This window comes from Passer montanus, unplaced genomic scaffold (assembly GCF_014805655.1).
Source record: "Passer montanus isolate IOZ18808 unplaced genomic scaffold, ASM1480565v1 scaffold35, whole genome shotgun sequence".
NCBI classification, from domain to species: domain Eukaryota; kingdom Metazoa; phylum Chordata; class Aves; order Passeriformes; family Passeridae; genus Passer; species Passer montanus.
This window is the reverse complement of record NW_024368263.1, coordinates 6,662,889-6,686,281: the sequence shown is the minus strand read 5'-3', so window position 1 is coordinate 6,686,281 and position 23,393 is coordinate 6,662,889. Positions and strand designations below refer to the sequence as shown.

Below are 23,393 nucleotides of genomic sequence, written 5' to 3'. Positions count from 1 at the left end.
AGAGACCAATTGTGGCAACAAATGGTAAATAAACGATATTTTATCCAGGGGTTTGCCTTATTTACATTATGACAAATGCCAGATAACACCACAGAGCTGCTCAATCACTATGTGTAAGTGCTACAAAGTGCTCCCACATGCAGCACACTCCCTCCTTCTCTCACACAAGACACATTTTTGCAGGATCAGACCCTCATTCAGTTCTTTCAATGCTTTTTCACAATTTCTTTTCCAATTTAGGGAGGAAAAGTTTTATTTAATTATCATCTTTTTTTTTTTTTTTGGTGGTTTGAATTGACCAACTGCATATCTTCCTCTGGCTTTATCAAAGAAGCCACCAGTACCAAAGCACATCTAATTTTAAGAGGGCTTTAGTAGGCAGACTTAAAATTGATCATGCATTTTAGTTTCAGTAACTTGCAATTTCTGCACGCTTTGATAGAGCACTTTAAAGAACAAGTCTTTAATGACAAAGGCTTAAAGGAAATGACCTTTCTGAAGAAAATATCAAAGCTTGGAAAAGATAGTTCCTTGGAAAAAAAAAGGCTGAATTAAAATGACCTTGTGTTCTGAAACTTCTTCATACAATATCTGACATCTTACTTTTCCTTTGTACCCTCCAAATGGGACCAAGTATAATTTAGCAGTGTGCTGCCTCCAGTCCATTCTTTGATTTGGGGAGGACTTTCAGTGCATTAAGAGAATTTTTAAAAAATCAGATCCTATAGAGATTCTCTGTCAAGACCTCTCAGCATCAGGATCAAAGCTGTGCCTGTTTTCCAGAAAATTCAATAAATATTTTCTTCTAATCACTATAAAGTATTTTTTTTTTCTGTGCAGCAAAATCATTTCTCAGTTTGAAACCACCACGGTCAGGAAAGATTTGGGCAAGCATCAGGAGTACCTGCTGTCCCCTGCACAATTAAAGTTCTGTTGCAGACACAAGCAGAAGGAGGGACCTTGTATCCCTTTCCTTCCAGCTGGGCCAAAAAGCAGCATTTTTGTTCCATGTAACACAAGAACTTTGAGTGGCACTGAAATAAAGTGTCACTTGATAAAGGTCACCTCCCTGGATACTGGGGAAAAATGTAACAGTGACTTTTGGGGGGTTTTATAGAGGGTGAAACAATCTTCTGTCACGGAGCAAAATTGGTACATTAAATAAAAATAAAATAGAAACAAGGTTGTAACCACACTGAAGCTGGTTTGGCCAGAGATTGTTTAGGGACAACGAAGCCAACTCCTGGCAGCTGGCAATTCCTTGCCAAGGGGGGCAAAGAGAGGCAGAGAGCAAGAAATAGCTGTGGAAATATTTCTGATCCTTCAGTTTGGACTCTAATTCTTACTTGCCACAAAAATGATCAGAGCAATGTTAATAGCTACAAGAGAATTCCACCCAAACTTACATTTAAGTTCTTACAAGCAGCTTCAAAGTGGTCCTCAAGCTATAGCTGATGCTGGAGAGAGTTCCACAAGAGTTTTGAAAGCCCCTGATTGACCAACATCTACTTTTCTCAAACTGCTTTATGACCATCAGTGACATCAGCAACTCAATTCCACCAAAAAGAAGGAAATTCAAGAATTCAAGTAGTGAGAAGTGTCCATGTGTTTCTTTATGGATGTACACCCTTTCCTGGCTGTCAAAAGCATTAAACCCACACAGATTTAATGGAAAAAAACACAAGCAGAGAAGAAAAATCAAAGATGCCTCATTCCCCTCAGGCATGAGAGGAGCTGCCACTGTCCCCATCTCTGCCACTGGGACACAGGGCCATGCCCAGTGGGTACAGCCTGTTCCTCCTGCAGAGCCCAGCCACTGCTGCCCTGCACCTTTTGGGGTAAAAACGTTTTACAGCCTGTTCCTCCTGCAGAGCCCAGCCACTGCCCTGCACCTTTTGGGGTAAAAACATTCTACTGCCTTCAATTAGCTCAATCATCAACAATTCCTGCTCCTACATCTCCCCGTCGCCCCAGGCCAGGCTTTGTGGCACCTGCCACAGCACCTCCTCCTTTATCACGGGAGCCTTATCTGTAATTAGGAGAATCACTTGTTGATTCAAGGAAGGTGGAAAACCTGCCCAGGCCCTGACTGGGCTGACAAGCAGCAAAGCAGCCAGAGCTGGGGCTTGGCAGGGAGCTGCCAGGAGGAGGGGTGGATGGAGCCAGCCTGCCAAAGCCTCTCCTCCTTGATCTTGGTGCCAGCAGCAGATAAGAGCCCAGCTGGTGAGCTGGGACTTGGCAGCACGGCGCTCAGGGGAGAGGGAGCCTCCAAATTCCAGCCAGGCTGTGGCACAGGAGCACTGGTGACGCCGTGGTGAGGCAGGAGAGGGGGCCATCCCCAGCAGCAGGGTCTCTCTGGTGCTGCCAGGGCCACAGCTGGACTCGGAACAGGAATTTCTGGCCCCTTCTCAAGCACTGTGCCTTGATCCCAGCACCACTGGCAGGATGGTGCCCAGGAGCAACAAAGCCAGATCCAAATGCACACTCTCCAAACGCTCCAGTGGAAGGCCATGGAGATACCAGCACTGTGCCATGGCTGGGAGGCAGGGCCAGCTCTGAGGGCTGACCACATCCTTCAGCTTCCCACTGCCCCTCAAACCTCTGGGATCTGCTCAGACTTCCCAGGATCATGGTGGAGAGCTGGCACACGCACCAAGGCCATATCACCCACAACTCTTTTCCAACAACACCCCTGGCTCTGTTATCAGCCCACGAGGAAGGAATTCCCTGTGCCCAGAGTCTCCAACCAACAGCCAGAGCTGCCTGCAGTGCCCCGTGCTGCTCTATCCTTGTGCCAAAGAATCCCTTGAAACACAGCACACAAAACAAAGCCACACAAAACCCCCCTGGCTACTGAGGTGAGTGAGATGCTCAAGCAGGACAATAATGTCAAAACAAAAAGATAAGAAAATAATAATATTTTAATATTATGTAAACACGTGGACACAGAAGAATGTCAAAATATGTCAAAATATCTTGGACAATAATAATAATAATAATAGAAAATGGGGTTTTCTTCATGTTTAAAAGTGAAAAAAATGGCATTGGGAAGGAGTAACAAAAATATTAGTAGAGCAAAGCCTACTTGCTCAGTAAGCAAGCTCAGCGTGGCGTCAAACCGTGTATCAAAAGCATAAATCTGTAATAAAATAATGATAAAAAAATAATGGAAGGAAGATACAACAAAATCCATGCTGCAATGAGCTATGAATATGTTTTCATGAAGTTCATTTTTTTTGTGCTAACAAAAGAACCACTAATCTTTATATTATAATTTACAAGAGCCAAATCTTCAAACCTATTCAAAGCAGTCCATTTGGCAATCACGGAGATCCCACTGGTCCATCAGCTACCTGAAAAGAAAGAGATTTTTGTCAGTTACACCTCATTATTTTATTATAAAAAACAGGCTGAAAGCAGGGCTGGGTCCAGTGGGCAGTGGGTCTGGAGCTTTCTATTTATCTAACAAAGTTACCTATGCTGGACTTATTACCAAGGATCTATGACATTTTCAGTTTCCAGTTAGCTTTAGCTAATTCCTGTTAACAAATAATTCAGGATTAATATTTTCACCTAATTCCTGTTAACAAATAATTCAGGATTAATATTTTCACCTAATTCCTGTTAACAAATAATTCAGGATTAATATTTTCACCAACTCTCACACTGCTAACCTTCTGACAGTTGCTTAAACCTTTCAAATGCTGACACTATTTTTACGAGCACACATTCTTAGCTGCAGAAACCCTCACGTGAGATATGAAACACCATCAATGTCTATAAATACAGTAAAGATGGAGTGGCTTTCCTAGGAGGTTTCCTTGTACTCACCTCTCCACGTGAATCACTTACTCTAAAGGCACAGCCAGGCTTTTTATGGCTGCAGCACTTGCCATAATTTATATTGGAGGGTGTAAACCTCTCAAAAAAAAAAAAAAAAAAAAAAAAAAAAAAAAAAAAAAAAGCTCAGGCTCGTGGAGATCCGGTCCTTTGAAGATGTGATCTGTAATATTCTGCCTTGCATCATTGTTTTCCATCTTGAAAGGAGGTGGCATCACCGCAGCTGTGCAGGAGCCGCCGCCCCACCCTCGACACGCAGGCAAAGCCCAGACTTGCAGAGCACCTGCAGCTCCTCTAATCCTGCTCTAGCACTACTGACTAAGCACTGGGGAGAACTTCTCAGATGCTTGTTTACTGAAAATAAGGAGCTTTTCAAACTGCGCCCATGGTGCAGGGTTCGAATTAAGCTGTAAAACTTCAAGCACTGGGACCCACAGGTGTGAAATGGTACAAATGGATCAAAGATAAGCCCGTACTTTTTGGCGTGGTAGGCGTTCAGGTCTTCTTGGAGGACTCTTTTCTGCAGAAAACTTACCTGTAAAATACATCCCACATGAAAACAGGGTACAAAATTCCAATCAATATATTTGTGCTCATTTCATAAAAGGAATTTTTCTGGTCTCTCTCCTGCCTAAATAACATGCAGTAACACTTTAGCTGAGTAGAAGAATTAATATTTAATAGAAGACTGCTCTCTTGGCTTCCCTGGCTCTGCTCTGGCTGTGCACTCTTCACTCCTTCAGGAACAGAGTCAAACCAGTTGTTAAACCCAGCTGGTGGCACCATCTGGGTTGTGCAAGGGCTTGGGAGCTCCTGCTCTTCTGGCAGCTCCCATGGGATTCCTGTGCTCTGATCCCTGCACTTCTGCTCTTGTGATGGAGATACTCACCTGTTCCCCAAGTGTATGAGAATTAATGCTTATTAACACACTGCATCTCTCCAGGAGCAGACAGCCAGGCAGCAAATCCTTTATATTTAGCAACACATTTAGAAAACTTCACCCAAGCATCGAGTATTTTCATTTTCTGCTGTTTATTTTTATCCCCGCGCGGTGCTTTTACCCAGCCTATCCTCTTCATCCTCCTCCAACAATAAATAATCCTGACAGGTGCAGGGATTCCAGTGGCCTTCTTGTCTGATGTTTTCAAACAGGAATTTCAACAATTTTCAAAGAGCAGGACACCTGTGCTTCAGAGAGAGCCCAGCTCCCCGAGCGGGCTCCGACGCCAGTGCGCGTGGGAACGCAGCCAGCAGAGATGGATTTCTGGGAGAGCACCCAGGTTTTCATGTGCGGAGGTACTTTTACTCCTTTGAAATGTTGCTGCTTACAGAACCTCTGCAGGTGGATATCAGATTCTACTTTTTTTTTATTTTTTTAACTCATTAAAAGGTGTGGTATGAGTTCAGAGTGATGCTTCCTACCAGGCAGTGCTGAGAGTCCTTTTAGGAGTCTTTAAAAAATAGCTTTTTACTATGAACTGGAAACAGATCTCCCCAACAGACCCTTAACTCTTTATTTCACACAACTATTTAAATGAGAAAGAGCATAATTTCCATTAGGGATCCCTTGAGATGGAAGCAGAATGTTTACAGCCAGAATGTTAGTTGTGTCACTCCCTGCACATAGAAATATTGAGTTTCCACTTTCAGAATTTCCTACTTCCATTGAAGGTGGCCTCTGCCAGGGCAAGTGTCTTATGCAGAGCAAAATATGCTATGGAATAACTGTTATGCATTGCAAAGAGAAAAAAAGGGGAAAAATCCCAGAATAAATGAAATTACCAATCATCTCCATAGAGAAGGTTGTGCAGGAAAGAGAAATGAGATGTTGTAGATCAATAATTTCTTGAAAAATGGTCCTGAAAATAGGCATAAGGTTGTGATGATAATGTGATGATAACTTGTACTCTGTGTCCTCAGGTTTCTGCTCTTCCCAGAGCTCAGGGCAGCTCTGAGCCACCAGCTTGGCACTGTCCTTGTCCCAGTTCTTCCCTTCAGCCAGGACAGGTCCCAGATCCCAGATCCCACATCCCAGTCCTTCCCAGCTCGGTTACAAGCACAGTCCTGCAAACACAGGTGGCATTTTCCCTCATTCCCATTATTCCACAGCTGTGATCACCCTTGTTTATGGCTATCAATCCTTCCTCACTGCAGTTCAGGCAATTGTGACATTTTGTTTTCTTCCAGCTCCCAATACTCTGAACAGAAAAGCCCCAAATAACTTCTGTGGGAACCATGTGCAAAGAACACACCCAATTAATCAGCAATTCCTTATTTCCAGTGACATTTGGATACTCCTGTTAGGAAATTTAATAGTCTAGTTAACAGAAATCATACTGATTCTGCATTAATCTAGAAAAACTGGTGGTCAGCAATGTCCAAGACAAGACATTACAGAGCCTCTTTAAATAGGAAAATGTAAAAATATCACAATGATCATTTAGACAAATATCTTAAAAATTATCCAATTTGCTTTATTACATAGGCTGGAAAGAAAATAAAATTCTTTCTAATCCTCTTCTTTGCCCTTTATAGGCAGCCTTCAAATGATTCCTTCAGGAGAACCAGCATAAGATGAAAGACAACTTTGAGCTGTATCTGAAAGGCTGAGGAAAAACCCCTAATACTGAATAAAGCACAGCTTTTCCTGGAAGAAAAGTCTGGGATCAAAAAATACAATATGGCAGATCTCAAACTGAAGGAGAAAAGTTTTGTGAAATATGACACTGAGCGAGAAGCATGTGAGCACTGCCATAATTTGGTTTTGACACTTCTTTAGTATTTTTGGCCAAATTTCAGATGGTCATAACCTCCTGTCTAGAAGAGAGGGCTTTTATCCAGCCTAAAATGCTGAAGAATAAGAATTTACCTGAGATTTTAAAGATGAAATGGTGTCTTCAAACTCCTTTCTGGTAGATGCTGGCAGCAGCCCTTTGAGTATTTTTTGATATTCTTCTCGTATAGTAACCAACTGTAAGAGAATAAAGAGAAATTTATATAGAGATGGCTGCTCTTAGTGCTGTAAATTTTTTTTGCTTCTTTTGCCCAAATTGGAGGTCAAATAAACACAGAATTAATTTTGGTATCAAAAGGGAAAGAGAAGAAAGATCAGCGAAGACCTGTAAAGAACAAAAGAGGTAAAAGAGAAAAAGAAAGGCATAAGAGTAAAAATATATATGGAGAGGGGAAAAAATGAGAAAAGAACATGGTCTGAAGAAGCAGTAATCAATCTTAAATCCATCTGAACATTTATACATTTATACAGCATTTATACAGACACACCTTGCAAACTGACAGTCAGAAGTTTTCTGTTTGTCTTTGGTGGCATCTGAACCTGGTCAGTGGGGTGACATTTGTCCCTTTCTCCCTTGCACAAGGTGAGTTACTGCTTTCCAAGACAAATTTTACAAAATTTCTCAACTTCTAGGTGCTTTTGTGGACTTTTTATTATCATTCTTCAACCTGCAACTACTTTTCATTGCACTTTGTGTCTTCCTCAGTTTCATGGAGACTACAGAACTTTCAATGAGCAGATCTGAGCATCTTAGACCCCAAAATAAGGAGGTTCAAACAGGGAAATTTTCATCTGCAACTTTATTTAACAGATGCTGAGTAAACAGGAGTTACAGGGCAGAGTTACATGAAGAGACATCAGATGGAAGGGTTGTGCTTCTTATCTCTCCAGAATGGTTGGATTTGGTGAGTTTTGAGCTGGGATAAGTTGGGCAGTGTGGTTCAGGCCAGCCCATCACGTTCCCACTTGGCTGAATCAGGACCTCACATCTGTACTTAACTCCCAATAGGATTAACTGCTTAATTCAAATTAAGCAAGTGTTTGGGTGTTTTTCTGGATTAGCAGCTGAATATGTAAATAAAGGATCAAAGGGCTTCGATATCAGATTAACTCATAAATTATCTTGAAACTTTCAAACGGAATCTCTCTTTTTTTTCACCAACACCGTTTGGTGCTGGATTTTTGCTCCCAAATGGCTGAACTCCACCACTGCAACCACAAATCCAACCCTCAGCCTCACACCTGAGGAAGTTCCAAATCCCAGCTCCCAGAGCTTCCACAGGTGAGAACCCCAGGCCGAGTTCATCGGGCACCATCCCATGGGAAAGCAGCTCCCGCCAGAAGCTGCATTATGCAGCGTGCAATTATCAATACAAAAGGAATAAAACAATCTGATGAAACGTTAGGAAAATTCTCCCTCTGAGTCACCCCGACAGGCAGGAGGAATTGCCAAATCTCTATGCAAATGGGCAATTAGAGGCTTTCCTTGGGAACTGCGAGGAAGTGATGCCACTATGCAAATCTGAAGGGAAAAAAAAAGAGGTGAGACAGGAAACCTCGTTTGAACTCTGCTTGTGTATAAGCCAGCGATCAAAATTTATGTTTTTGAGAGCTACACCAATAAATTCATGCTACTATTTCTATCAAGGCTTCCAAAGTTATGCATAAGTGGTCTGCCAGGATAAATATTTTCTGAGCCAACAGCTCATTTGGGTGGGGACCTTGATAGAGCAGAAACATATATTTCAGTTGATTCAACATGTTCCATTTATTCTTGGTGAGACGAGACCAGAAACAGGCAGCCAGAGCAGCAAAATGCTTTTATTTCCTAAATTTTGATTAATAACAATCTATTTAATGGGTAGGAGGATATGGATGCTCATCTGGCCAATATGCAGATGTGACAGAAGTTTTAATACAGCTCTCTGAGGGAAATAATAATTTTCTAATTGTGCAAGAGTTTTCTTGCAACCAGGTCACTGCTTTTAACAGTTTAATCTGCAGCTGGCCTCTCAATAAGTGCTTTCACAACGCTGGGAACATTTGTTATTAACTTTGCAGAGCAGCAGAGGATCACTCCCTTTTGACAAAGGTGTTTCTTGGAAAGCCAGGAAGAAATATTGCATTGTGCTTTGAAGTATGGAGATATCTTACAGGGTCAGCTGAGAATGGAGAGAGAAAATGAGAACCAAGCCCTGGTAGCTGCAGTTTGGCTTGGGACTGAGCCTTTACTCTGTTTCAGAGACAAGACTTTTTTTTTGCAGTGAAACCTGCTCTTTTGGATACAATTCCAATTTGTTTGAGCAGACAAAACACGCTGCTTTCAGCTCTGCTCACTGGTAATTGCATCACAATAAGATGAAAATAAATGCCCAGCTGTTTCCTGCCGTGTTATGGTAAACAACCTGCTGGTATTTTTGGCTGAAGTCACCATCAAGGTTTATTGACCCAAGAGATTAAAATAGTGCATGGCAAAAATCTAAATCACTTCTTACAACTGAAAAATAACATCCAGTGGGCTAATGGGTACTCATTTTAATGGCAGAAAGTTTTTATTTTTTGACACTTATTTTTCACCAACTAAAGCTATGTCTGCAGGGATAGGGGTTTTTTGTGCCTTAAAGGCTTTTTTGTTCTTTTATAGCCTCAAGCTGCCTCCCTAGGATCCACAAATACTGTGTCTCCTCTTGCACACTTGAGGGACGTTTAAAATTGCAATTCTTCATCCCTCAGGAGGGCTTTAGTCGGCTGGATGAGGATGGCTCTATTTCATTTACTTGTGCTCATTTTTCTTCAGTCCTGAGAAAGTTGTTTTTTTTTTTTTTTTTCCTTTGAAAATTCATTTTGGCGAGCTGATTTAATCCATGAACCCCCAGGAAGGTTTTATAGCTTTTAATATTAAGCTGCCACACTGGTCTTTGTTTATTCAGGTTGGTGGCTAATATATGAGGTTTGGAGTTTGACCATCAATCATCTTTGGTGTCAGCAGAAAGCTGAAGTTGCCACACGTAGCTCATGTGTGCTTGGTCACCTGGTAAATCAGTAAAAAAGAACAGATTAAATAGTGACATAATTACATAAAGTGATGCAAAAATGGGACTTGGAGTTTCACAGGCTACACTGTGTCAGGTATTGACCATTCTCAAAGAGAGAAAAGTTGGATTTGATGCCCAGAATAGAAATATACAAACCTGAGCTTTCCAAACCAACTAACCCAGTGCTTATCAGCAGAATCTCAGAATTGTTTAGCTTGGAAAAAGCCTTTAAGGCCAAGTCCAACCATGAAGCAGCACTGCCAGGTCCCTCAGCACCACGTCCACACACCTCAGCAATCCCTCCAGGGATGGTGGCTCCACTTCCCTGGAATCTGCTCCAGAATCCACCTTCTTCCTGAAAGGTGCCTGTGCTCAGCTGGGCTGGGCTCTGTCTGCAGCAGCACTGACACAGCCAGAGCACACAGCCTGCAGCTGCACCAAGGGAAATGCAGGTTGGATAGCAGGAAAAAGTGTTTTACAGAAAGGGGGATAAAGTTCTGGAATGGCTGCCCGGGGAGGTGGTGCAGTCCCCATCCCTGGGTGTGTTTAACAAAGCCTGGATGTGGCACTGGGGGCCAGGGTTTGGTTGAAGGGTTGGGGCTGGGTTGGACTCGATGATCTTGAAGGTCTCTTCCAACCTGATGATTCTGGGAATTCTGTGAAATCAGCTTCAATTTTTTACTGCTCCCCAGAGTCTTCTGCTGGCACAGCTCAGTTCTGCAGCCACCCATCTTCTCTACAAAGCTCAGAGGGATGTTTGGGGTCTGGGTTAGGAGGGGGTGGGAGCACAGGAACATGCTCCATTGCCTCCTCGCTGTGCTCCTGTCTCTCTCCTTCCTTTCTGAAAGAAACCACCCAAGCACATCCAGGAGAAATGCAGCATCTTCAAGGTGACCAGACGAATTTCAGCCATGTGCTCCCACCAGCCTGCAAAGCACAGGGTGCTCTGTGTCTCTTCCATGCTCTCCACCAGATCCTGCTCAGGTTCCCAACACCCAGCTCTTCCCTCCTGACATCCCACAGCTCTGTGATGCTGAGTTCATCCCTGCTGCAAAACACCCATCTCATAAAAAACAAAAAATCCAAAATTCAAAAGCCTCAAACAAATCCAATCTTCTCCAGACCCTCCAGCTGTAAATTACTTTATCAGAACTGGGGAGCATAAGGAAACTGCAAAAGAAACTCTGAAGTAAATGGACCACAGAAAGTTGTTCAAGTTCCTTTAAGAAAAAAATCTTGTCTTGAAGGGCATGAAGTTAATTTTGTGTTTATGTCAGATAAGAATCAAAAGATAGTTGCCTTAACCAGGGTGTTGTGGCTTTTTTAGTATTTTAATTTCTGCCTGTCTGTAATATTTATGCAGGATAATGTGTGCCAGGGAATACTAGGATAGTGACCAAAAGACATAATTAGGATCTTTTAGTCATATCAATTTTTCTCCATGTTTCAGGGTGAATAAGATGCGAAAAGTTATTTCTTGTCTCTCCTAAATACTTTCCTATATCAACAGTTGTGTGCTATAATGCTGTTTAAGAGAAAAAAACCTCTTTAAACAGGTTATGGATCTGTTCTGCAACATCTGAGTGGAGACAGGAAAGATCTGCTGCAATAAATCTGAAGACAGGTGAGGGTTCCAAACAAGTAAAAATAACCCCTCCAGTCTTAGGGAGATAATTTAATCTCAGAATAAATTCTCCTCCTTCTAAATGAAGGTGGTAGCAGTAGCAGTAATAGTAGTAGTAGTAGTAATAATAATAATAATAATAATAATAGTAGTGCATAGGTCAGCTTCATTCAGGTGAAGGAATTCTCTGAAAGCACTGTGTAAAAGGCAAGTGAAGGGCAAAATATTACAAGGCTATCCCAATTTAAAAAACGCCAATCAACAGAAAAAACCAAGCAAAGGAATCCACCAAAAAATAAAAACCAGAGTGCAAGCAAAAACCAATTGAACATGCAAAGAACGATTAATCACTTGTTGTTTGTGTGCTCCCTAGTTGCAGGCAGTCCTCCTTTGCTTTTCAGCACTCCTGAAGTCTAAGGGAGCACAGCTCCACTCCTACAAAACCTCTGTGAGTCCAGATGTGCCCCTTCCTCCCTCAGCTGGCCTGGGGGACGCTGAACAATGTCCCCAGCCCAGGAACAAACCAACAAAAATTGGCAATTTCCTTAAATTTCAGATCCCTCCGGCCTCTGTTGTAAGAGAATATTGAACTGGAGCTTGAAATCTTCTGAAATGATTTCTCCCAACGAAGAATCCCATGATGTATCAATTGTTTCAGAGAAGATCAAGGTCTGCACATTTGTCTTTTCAGAAAATCACCGAACGCCAATATCCGCCGCTCTCCAGTCTGGCTCCAGGCAGAGGGAATTTTGACTCTCACTGTGCAAGGCTGTTGAAATATGGCTCTCCCAGATTTGGAGGAACAGCGTGCAACTCGATACAAATGTTCTCGAGTTCTTAAGAAAAGTAATGAATGCCATAAATCCCACGGCTTTGGCTCAGCTGAAAACAGCGACCATCGGGGCGAGATCAGCTGAGCGAGTCATTTCGTCAAGTGAACACCATGTTGCTCTCCACTGAGAAAATCCTGCTGGAGCACCTCCCCTGTCCTGACAGTTCCAATAAAAGATAAATTGGTGGCATAGCCGTCCCCTTTGTGTGTCTGTCTGTAGCCAGTAAACCATCCCAGCATCCAAGACATTTTTGCCTTGTTGTTTTACTGACCCACGGGGACCTCCAGCCCTGCTGAGCTCCTCACTGGGCACTGAGTTTGCTGCTCCAGGACATTTTTTTTCTTTTCCCAATCTGCATCCAAGTGGCCTTGTTACTTCAGTGGCTTGTGTTTCCATCTCTCTTTTCTTGAGCAAGATCTCCCACCTGGAAAATCCTCTGATTGTAGTTAAGTAATCTGAGTCCATATAATTCATAGCTGCAAAAGAAGCTTTTTGAAAAAAAAAACCACCAGTGGGCTGCATATGGCAGGAACAGCATTCCTGGGACTACACGGCTTGGAGAGGAATAAAAGCTTTTACTGTCAACACCACGGAACAACCAGGAATGTTGTGGCTAGAAAATTCACGCTGTTCTCTCAGCCTCCCCCTCTCCAGGGCTCTGCTATTGTTCCAGCTGGGATTTGGAGGATCCTGGACTTATTTTCTTCTCCTTCCAGATGACTCATGGCAGATGCCATCTTTGTTCCCCCAGCTCTCTTCCCCTCAGCTCCTGTCACTGCCATCCCTTCGCTGGCCCAGGAGGTTGGGATTGCAGCAGGAGGGCTGTCCCCTCCACGGGGTGAGGGGGACACCCCACTGACACCCCCTGATCCAGAGAACCAGACCCAAACCAGCCCAGCTGCTCCCCAGTGCTGCTGGAACAAATAAAGAATCACAGAATATTCTGGGCTGGAAGGGGCTCACAAGGATCATCAGGTCCAACACATGGGGTTAATTTCTGCCTCTGGCCATTCCTCATGCGCTATCAGGATAATTGAGTCTGAAATGAAGCTCTGAGCATCTCTGACACCACTGCTGGAACAATTTATGCCTTTCAGTTTTACATTCCAGCACGTGCCACCTCCCACAGGATCCCTTCCATCCGGGGTGGCTCAGCAGGGAGAGGTTCCAGTGCCTGATTCAGGAGGTGCCGAGTGCCCCCCAAGGCCAGCAAGGGCTGACAAAGCTCAGCAGCAGCAGGATCAGGATCTGCATTTTCACACCGACCCTGTGAACAAGCAAAGCTCTGTAGATCATAATCAGGAACTACTTTTATGGCCACCATTTCCAAGAACAAAAATCCAACCAGTGTCTGAACTGGAAAAGCAGCTGCCAGGCTTGCAGAGCCTCAGGGCTGGGATGGATGGGCAGTGCAGCAGACACAGAGCTGCACTGCCTGCATGGAACTGCCATGATGGTTGATTAAACTGACAGCAAAATAGGGCCTTAGAATTTACACGGAGGTAAAGATCACCATAAAGTTGGTCTTTCCCAGTCCTTTTTAGCTGCATCTCCTAAAAAAGAGACTGGGACAGTTTCCTAATTGAGCAGGCATTGCTGGGAGCACAACTGGAGATGAGGTTTTGCTGCTCTGTTCTTGTGTCATCCACTGGCTCCTCCAGACATCCCCACTTCCTTTTTCTTTCCGTTCCCTGCATTAAGCACCAGTATCACTGTTCCCTGTTGTCCTACTTCAACAGGTCCTGAAAGAGCAAAGTTCCCTTCATGGATAATATGTAAGCAAACCACAGATGCTCTAATAGGAGGTACTGCCCTCTTAAAAGGACAGTCTCTCCCATTCACTATTTTTTAAGACAAAGAGCAAGAAAAGTGACATTTTAAAACACTCTCTAATTCCTGCATGCTGCCATATGCTTCTATTCTCTTTTGGTAACAATTCCCTTTTCCCTTTTAACTATTTGTCCTGTACTTTCTGTTTGCTGTCTTTCTCCAGCTGGCCACCAAGCTCCAACAATTCATTCTGTGCTGTTCAGGAGGTGTATATTGGTGTGTTTTCCAGTTGTGTCTGATTACCAGAGCTAACATTTGATCACTGGCTTCCACACATGCACCACTATCCCCGACTCTTTTCCCTTTGACAGTTGCACAGTTGGTGAGAGCCTCCTCTCCTGCAGTTGCTGCCATATGGAGCTCCTGGGAACTTTTAACTCCATTGATTTCCAGCTCCTTTCAAATCCCACCTGCAAAGCTGTTTTTCTGTGCTTGAATCTCAGCTTCTATCTCCTCCTGCTAATCCGAAACCTCATGCCATACAGAAAAATTTAGTATATTTGTTGTAATTCTCTTTCCTTTCACAGCTTGCTATTAAAGGAAATGATACACAAATATAAAATGTGGCAAATTCAAAATCATGCTTTATCATAACAAACTCAGTCTTTATTAAAAACTGAGGGGTGCTGCTGTATCAAAGAGATTCATGAATAGATCAATGGATTTGAGACACTTACTAAGGTAAAAAGTGGTAGAATTGGGCTCCAAATAATGTCTGTGGTCATTTATGGTACCCAAAGCCCACAGTGCCCCATCCCTGGAAGTGCTCAAGATTGGGCTTGGAGCTACCTGGTCTATGGAAGAGGGTGGGGTAATCCTTAAGGTCCCTTCCAACCCAAACAAAATTCTATGAAATCAACATTGCCATACACCTATGGGGCACCTAAATCCATGAAAGATTCCTTGTAGAGACAGAACCAGGAGCAGAGTGATTCCTGCCCACCAGTCTCTACTGGGAAGGCTGAAGAGAGCCCCAGAGCCCCGTTAGAACTGATGCTGTGGTGTGTGGGTGCCAAACAGCCTGAGCAGTGCTCCCACTCCCACTGCAATCTTCACTGCTTCTCTGCGGCTCTCCAACATCTCCTTTTCAATAAAAATACTTTAAATTTGAAATTTTGCACCACAAGTAGTTATACAAGAAATCCTTTATTGTGCAGATGTGGAACCATCAGGTTTTCAGCCTGTGGGGAGCTCTGTCCCTCTGCCTTTTGGTCCCCTGCATTTTTCACAAGGTTTTATGGTAGGAAAAGAGCTGAAACACACAGGTCCCTCCTGACCCCAGTGCTGGGGTGTCAGCAGAGCAGTGGATGGAGGAGGTGACAGAAAGTCCCTCCTCAGCCACACAGACCTGCACAAAACCACTCCCCAAATCCACCCATCCTGCTGGTCAGAGGCAGAAACCAGAGGAACTATTTCAATGTGACAATACTTGGTGGTGCAGTTCCTGAAAGTCACAGTGGAAATTTCTTTCAGGTTCTCACTCTTTTCCCCACGGCCCCAGCAAGAGCTGCTCTTGGTGAATCACTGCTGTGGTTTAAGATCCTCCACATCCAGGCTGGGCTTCCCATTTCTGTGGGAGCACAAATGGGTCTCTGGGGGAGAAATTCTGGAAGTGTTTCAGGGCTGTGGGTTGAAGCACGTGGAGCAAAGAGCAGAATTTCATCACCACCTCCAGCCCCTGCTGACTGGCTGGGTCTCAGCTCCCAAAGTGTCCCTTGCCTCGGTGACACAAAAGCTCCCTGCACCCTCCTCACCTGCAGCTGGCCACAGAGCCAACATGGGCTTTTAAATATCCTAATCTAGAGCTTATTTGCCTGATTCTGGGTGTCTGTAACATGCTCTGAGAATGACAGCACTTGGAGAAAGTCTGGGAATTTGAGGGAGGCACCCCAGGCTGCCATCTGATGGTATTCAGAACTCTCTGATACCTTTAGAAATCACAGAATCATGGAATGGTTGGGGTTGGAAGAAACCTTAAAGATCATCTCATTTCAATCCCATTGCCATTGCAGGGATAACTTCCACTAGATAATTTCTAAGAAGAAATATGGCCCAAAAGCCCTAAACTAAAGAGCTAATATTACTCAAGTACTCCAGCCATCAGATTAAAAACTACTTGGGACTCATACTGTGGACATCAATGTCTATTGCTCATCTGTGTCTCACTGATTCCTTGCTCCCAGCTCCACAAATCCACTGGCAGCAGCACTATTCCCACCAAGGAGAAGGTGTGGCAAACCTTAGAAGTTCCTCTGTGCTACACAGCAACTGAAATTTCAGAAGGATGCATCACAGCATTCATCTGAGAACAAACATATTTAGTTGGCATGGAAACAGCAAGTTGGGCTGAATGTGGTAAATATCCAGCAGTCATAAAAAAATCGAGCAAGCCTGGATAATAAACATTAGAAATGAAAACTGGCTGAATGCTTTTGAATCAAGGCTCTTTTACAATTATCACTCCTGTTTTCATTTGAACATGAGTGAAATCCACTTAAACTAAGCTGCTCCATTTTATGCCAAATACTTCTATAACATCCTCATTCAGATAACTCCTTTCTCCTTTTTTTATAATCTGTTTCAGGAAAAAGAAATTAAAGGGCTGAAAACCTCCATTGCTATTCTCCTTCATTTCCTCAGCAATATTAATGAATTGAACATAATTGATTTTCTGTCTCAGAATCTCCTTTAAAACTTTATTTATGACTTGACTGTTTGGAGGTATCCCTGTGGTTTGAATATCTATAGTGTTGCTACTTCAGTTGTTTGCAAACACTAGGAACTTTTTTCTCCTCTGTTATCCAAAATTTTATATTATAGTCAACCCAAATCTATGGCTAGAAACATTAGAACAAGGAATGAAAAGAAAAGGATTCTTTTGTGAGAAAATTCTTGTGTGCAATTCCAAAAAGACAGATTCTTGGAGCTTTTTAATAAACTGAGTTGGGGTGATTACCCTTCAAAAAAGAATCTGAAATGAAATGAATGCTAAAGAAATCTAGGTAGTATATTAAAAAAAATGATCACTACCATGATTTTTTATACAGATCCAAATTCAGCAAAACTTGTTACATGTGCCTGAATTCCTGGATTCATTAAGCTCCCAGTGATGTGTGTCATTTTTAATTACACACTCACAGGATGCAGAGCCTCCTGTATGAACAATGGAGATTTTTTACCTATGACTGACAAATGCACAAAGCCACAGGACTTAAGAAATAAAGTTTAGTAGGAAATCTTGTCTCACATTAGATCCAGGCACACATCAGAGACAACCAAGGGATAAATTCACTCCAGAACTACATGATACAGGAACACAATGGGATCACTGGAAAGGAAGCTGGTCCCACAGTTATGTAGGACTGAGATACAAGAAACTTCACTGCTGCTTTGCAAGGAAATGGTTTGGACACACCCAAATTTGCCAGAAACCTTCCCAGACTGCTTTAAGAGTCCTGTGGCCATATACATTCAACAATAACAATATATATAAAACTATATATTACAGTTTTCACATTTACTGCCAGTTTATCTCTTCCCATGAATATAGTTATTTATGGAACTAATTTTTAAAGGAAACATCCAACATTTTGACCTGAAGAAAGATGATACAGCTCTGGGACTCCACTCCTGAACTGCAGTATTACACTGGAAAACCAGGACAGAGACAGGACAACCTTTATGGAAAAGATAAAATTATTCAGGCCAGCACTTTTGAGAAATGTGATTGGAACCCATCATCCAGAGATGGTTGCCATATGGCACCACTGGTGAGACAACACAGACACAAAGTGACTGCACCGACCCACGCTGTAAAATGGGAGAGCAAAACTAAACAGGAGTAAACACGAGTTCATCCAAGAACACAAAGTATGGGAATGGAAAAGCTCCATGAAAACAACAGCTCCTCTCCCAGTGCAGCACCAGGCTCCCCTCCAGAGCAGCCCAGGGCTTGCTGACAGCCCAAAGTATTTTCTCCCCTTTATTTATAGGATAGTTTGTCTCTCTGGATGATTATAATAATGAAAGGTTAAGCCTGTGTGATCACCAGAGGGTCACTGTGACAAAGAGTTAAACTTTGTGGCTCTGTCAGTCACTCTTAAAGGCTGAAGAGTTATGAGGACATTGCTCTGGAAAAACGGCCAACATGGAGCACTGAGATACCACCCAACAAGCCATAACGAGAAACAGCTTTTTAGTTTTAATTAAAAGCACAACAAAATGTTTTTTCATGTCTCATTCATTTGTTTGTTGTTGTTATAGAATCAAAACACAAGATTTTTCCTTTTAATGAGAAACAGAAGCTCTTTAACCCTCGCTCCTCCTTATTTATAGATATGTAAAAGCTTGGAAAAGTGGATTTTGTAATGGCGCCAGCACAAATCTCCCTGTTTTATGCAATTTTGATTCACACAGTGTTTGGTAAAAGCAGAAAGCAAGTTACTGCCCTGAATATTTTAAGTCCTTGATCAGCTGATGAGTTGTTAACTACTGTTAACACTTGATGAACATGTTTGCAGGTAGCCTGGCCAAACCCAGTAACTGGGAACATGTCAGACCTGTCACTTTTGCATTTTTCTTCTGGAGAGATAAGCAGAACTAATGAATTAACCAGTCACAGAGGAGACAAGTAACAACTTCCAAAATGTTTGTCTGCAAAATAGACTGAAACCACCTAAACCAAACCAGCTTCAGTGGCTCCAGCTGCTTCAGAAAGTCCCAATGGATGAAAGGCAGACAAGACCATTGAGGAACTTGGATATGAGCACTACCAAACCTGCCAACACATCAAGCTCAAAGATGGACAGCACAGTGTGATTTAAATAACATTCCTGTTCCAGTATACTCAGGAACAGGATGTTACCATCTGAACTAGTCCTTCATTAATTAAGTCTGGACAGGAGAGTTCAGTAGGTTGGTTTGGAGCAGATGCTCATGTAGGAGGAAACCTTGAAGGCACCCTGTGAATGTGCAGCCTTCAACCTCTGTATTTCATGAGTCACTTTTTATTTCTTCTTCTGGATCCTTCTCAAAACGGGTCAGGAAAAAAAATGAAGCAAAATGGCAGTGGCAGAGACTAAAGAAAAACATAAAAAAAGAAAAAAAATTGGAAGAGGACATCCCTCACAGCATGCAGCCAGTGCTGTTCCCTGGGAGGGACAACCATGCTTTAAAGAGCTGATTTTCCTCCTTCTTTTCCAGGAGACTCTGAAGCCAAAATGCAATGCTTGCAGGCCAGCTCACTCACTTCACCAAAGTCCTCCAGTGCTGCAGGCACTGCAGCTCAGGATGAGCCTGGCCTAACATCTGGGTTTGGGAGGCAGAGGGGGCAGAAGGGAACTGCTCATCACTGGCACTCCAGAGAGGAAATACATCAGTTAAACACCAAGGGTGACAGAGAACTCCCATGTGCCAGTAGGATGGCAAAACTGAGGAAAACATATTTGAAATAAATAATTATTAATCTTCTATACCCAGCCCAAGTGATTATTCCTGCAGGTAGAGAGTTAGAAATGCTTCATGTAGGACATACGCTGTTGATTCTGTTTACTCAGCACCAAATAAAGTTCTCAAATGCTTCAAATCCTGATTTGTATTAGGAATACATGAATTCCTGTCTGATTCAGGCATTCATCACCTGCATATTCTCCTGAATATTTCAATTTAATCTGAATGCAGATTGACTTTCTGTTCCAACACTGTCTGTAAACACCACACTCTATTTTGCTCAAAGCACACTAAATAATCTCTGACTTCACTGTAAGTGTCCAGAAAAAATTTAGCACTATTAATCATCTGAAACTGTTTACAGACATGTTTGGACAATGAATGCAGAAGATCAGGACTAAAGATTATTTTTAGCTGTTATTGTCCAATTTTACTTCTCTTCATACAAACCATTAAAGAACAGGTTCAAATAGTCTCAGAAACCTTTATTAAAACTCTACAGTCAGTTGCAAACAGTCAGTTCAAAATAAATGCATCATTTAACAGCTAGAATAGCTGAAATACCAACTTGCAATAGAGAGCAGCAGATAAGTATTTGCCTGAAGGGTTCAGACAGTTTAATTCTCTTTTATTACCAACAAAACAGCAAAGAAAGCTAGCTGAGAATTTTGCAGGAAAATATGTGCTTTTGCTTTGAAGGAAGAGATTATTTTTAACCATTGCACCTCCTTGCTCAAGGGGTGGGGACAGCACCCAGCAGTACCTGCTCCTGGGCCTTCAGCTCGTTGCGCTGGAGCCTCCTCTGAGCATCATAAACCTGCCCACGGTAATTCTCCACCTCGTCCTGCAAGGCCTGGAACAACAGCAAGGGATGCAAAACACACGTGAGAAACATGGCATGGCAGCAAAACTTCCAGGTCACGTCTTCCACGCGCTGGGGAAGGGCCTGGAGCACTGTGAGTCCAGCTGGACTTGGTGCTGAGGCATGACAGAGGCAGTCTGGCCACTCAGAAAAGTTGCTTTGCACAGGTGGGACCATTGACTGAACAAGAGTAAAAGTCTTATCTTGTTATAGGCTACTCATCCTAAAAATGTATTATTTTTATATCTTCTCATAGAACATCCATCCTAAAAATGTAAGAAATACTCTCAAAGGTTGGAAGTACAATGGAAATATTGCAACATTTGCATTTGCAAATGTCCCAGGTTTTTGTTGTTGTCCTATCTGCACAACCTGAGCTTCCTAGGAGCAGTTTTGCAGTGTAGCAAGAGTTTTTTTTCTTTAAGCCAGAATAATCCTCTCTCTGGAAAACAATGTCCGGAATTTGGAGTGGAAATGTATTCCATATTACTGAAGTGGGATGCTGGCCGAGATGAGGGGCTCCCCTCCTGCCCTGTAGTCAAATCTAGCACGTGATTTACAAATGAAATATAAATGGCAATAAATAAAAGGAATAATGTGATCGTGTCACTTTACCACAACTACCCAATCCTTATTTAGTTCAGAAGTAATCACTCCTAAACCAAGCTCGTAACATGCATCGACAAATTTATTTTGTCATGATTGTTCTCCTTATACATTTATTTTTATTCCAGCAGTCACTCAGAGCCTTGATCTTTTTGTTACAGGCTTAACAAAGGAACAGCGTGCCCCAAGGAACTGATAGTCTGTGTTATTTCTAACAGATACACACCAAACAAACAATACAAAGTTTCAAAGATTTTTTTCTGTTTGTTTTGAAAGTTTCCTCCTCATTGTTGGATGTTTGAATACACGCTTAACATTTACTTACACATTTACTAAAAGCTTAGGGATGTTGTCAGCTTGAATAAAGGCATTGTTAACTGCAAGTGCTGACTCCAAGCAAAGTGCACAATGTGGATGGGGGATTGACACCAACACAGAGGCGGCTGTGGCTGCAGAAAGGGAATATTTTGAGTTATCTTTTGTATGGCAGGAAATTGGGGCATTGATACCCATCAGAAAAGCAGCACGGGGCTGGACCCGAGAAGGGGCTCGTGCTGCAAAAGCCACTGAAGGAGCCTCCAGTGCTGCTTTTAGAAAAGCTGAGCTGCACAGAGGCCTTCTGCAGAGCATCCTGCAATTACAGAATCATTTAGGTTGGAAAAGACCTCCCAGGTCATCGAGTCCACCTCTGACCAACCCTACAATGGTCACTAAATGGTATCACGAAATGCCACGTTCACTTGTTTTTTGAACACCTCAGGGATGGTGACTCCACCACTTCCCTGGGCAGCTCCAGTTCGTGACCACACTTTCAGTGAAGAAATTTTTCTTAATATCCAACCTAAACCTCACTTGGTGCCCGTCTGTCCCTTCAGAGGAGAGACCAACAGCCCCACGGACTCGGGGAGCTTTGCAGGACCTGCCATATGGTTTATGTTTGCTTCCAGCAGCCCAGGGTACCTGTGCACAACTCAGGATCATTAAAAGTCCTCGTGGTGCAAAGATTTAACAGCAAAAATGCCTTGCTCTTTTCCACAGCACCGAAATCCTGCACTCTCCAATAATTTACAGGATAAAATTGCTATTGAGATAAGATAAGAGGACTACTTATGATAGATCTTGAACGCTGTTTTGAAGTGATGCCAGGCATTAACTTTAAAGTCTTATAGCTGTAAGACTGTTACATGTTCTGATGCCAAAAATTGTAACCAGACCCAAGCATGAACTTCAAATCTGCCCAGGGACTTTTATGCTATCAGAGCTTCTGAGAAATGTTGAAATCCAGGCTTTGAATACATAACTCTTCTTCAATACTCAACAAGTCTTGCAGTACCAGGAATTTGCATTAATATAATGAAATATATGTGGGAATTATATGTGAACTGTAGGCTTTTTGTTTGCTTTCTGTACATCTATCTTGTGAGGTAAAACACAAACAAACATAAAAGCTAAAATGAACAGTGTAGATATGCAACAAGGAGCAGGGTCATTCCACATACCGGGAAGATCACCAAAAACCCAATTAATTAGACAAAAATCCTGCCATAACCCCAAAGTGTCCATTCATAAACAAGCCAGGATGACTCTCAGGAACATTCCTGAAGCACATTTTGGATAAACTACAAAGTATGACCCATCTTCTCCTGCTCTTTCAGGATCAGCTTTTCCAGCCCAAATGGTGAAAAACAAGGAGGGAAGAAACCTCATCACGCATCACTCATCCTTCCCTTGTGCTCAAGAGCAAGTCTGACCCTTTCACAGGACTTTGAAGCTGGCCAAGAGATAGCATTTAAATACATGTGAGTCCATATATTTGTGTTTGTGCCAGAAAACAGATTTCTATCACCCCCATCTGCAGGTCCTGAGTACAAAATTGGATCTCAAGCTGTTCCTGCACAGGACAGCAGCTCCATGGTGGCAAAGAGAACTGGTGTCCTGCTCATTCCTTCCTTCCCTTCTCCATTTTTACACCTACTCTTTACAACAACTTCTTCTGCAGAGGTTAAAACGAGAGGTTCCTTTAAATCTGAGGGCTTGCAATGCATCTGAAAGTCATTTAATTTGGGAAATTCAGATAACACAGCCTTTGTTAGGTTCACCTACTCCAGATAGTGTTTGCCAGCACGGAGCACACATGTTTTATTTCATTAGGAAAGCAGAAAATGTCTTAAATTTAAATTTAGAAAGAAGGTATTTTTACTATAGCATGTAAGTACAGCAAACTAACAACTCTTCCAGTTATCCATTCACCATTTCTCCAAACCAGAATTTACTGCATGAACTCCCAGATTTTTCCAATCACATCATAACTGGCTCTTGGCAGGTTTTGTATTGGGATGGCAAAAAAACAACTCAGCTAACTCCTTGGATCAATCACAAATACCTTTACTGGACCCTTTTTGGACTATTCCTGTGCTGTATAAATTCCATGAGTAATTAATGTTCATTTGAGTACTCCAGATATTGTATCAGCACAATGGCAAAAAAAATAAAACCAAAAGTTCAGCATTTGATCAAAGTC

General features: G+C 42.5%; 1 protein-coding gene across 4 annotated transcripts in view; it reads right to left on the bottom strand.

Annotated features, from left to right (window-relative positions):
- Positions 1-2,901: 2,901 nt before the first annotated feature.
- The window catches only part of CEP112 (centrosomal protein 112), a 162,811-nt gene continuing 142,319 nt past the window's right edge, over positions 2,902-23,393 (bottom strand). For 3 of the 4 annotated variants that reach the window (XM_039716386.1, XM_039716385.1, XM_039716387.1), the window contains exons 24-26: positions 20,168-20,257; positions 6,710-6,811; positions 4,386-5,904 (exon numbers count right to left, since the gene is read on the bottom strand). In XM_039716386.1, coding sequence (XP_039572320.1) covers positions 5,626-5,904; positions 6,710-6,811; positions 20,168-20,257 — 471 coding nt within the window. In that variant the 3' untranslated portion in view covers positions 4,386-5,625. The other variant, XM_039716388.1, reaches the window with a different exon arrangement.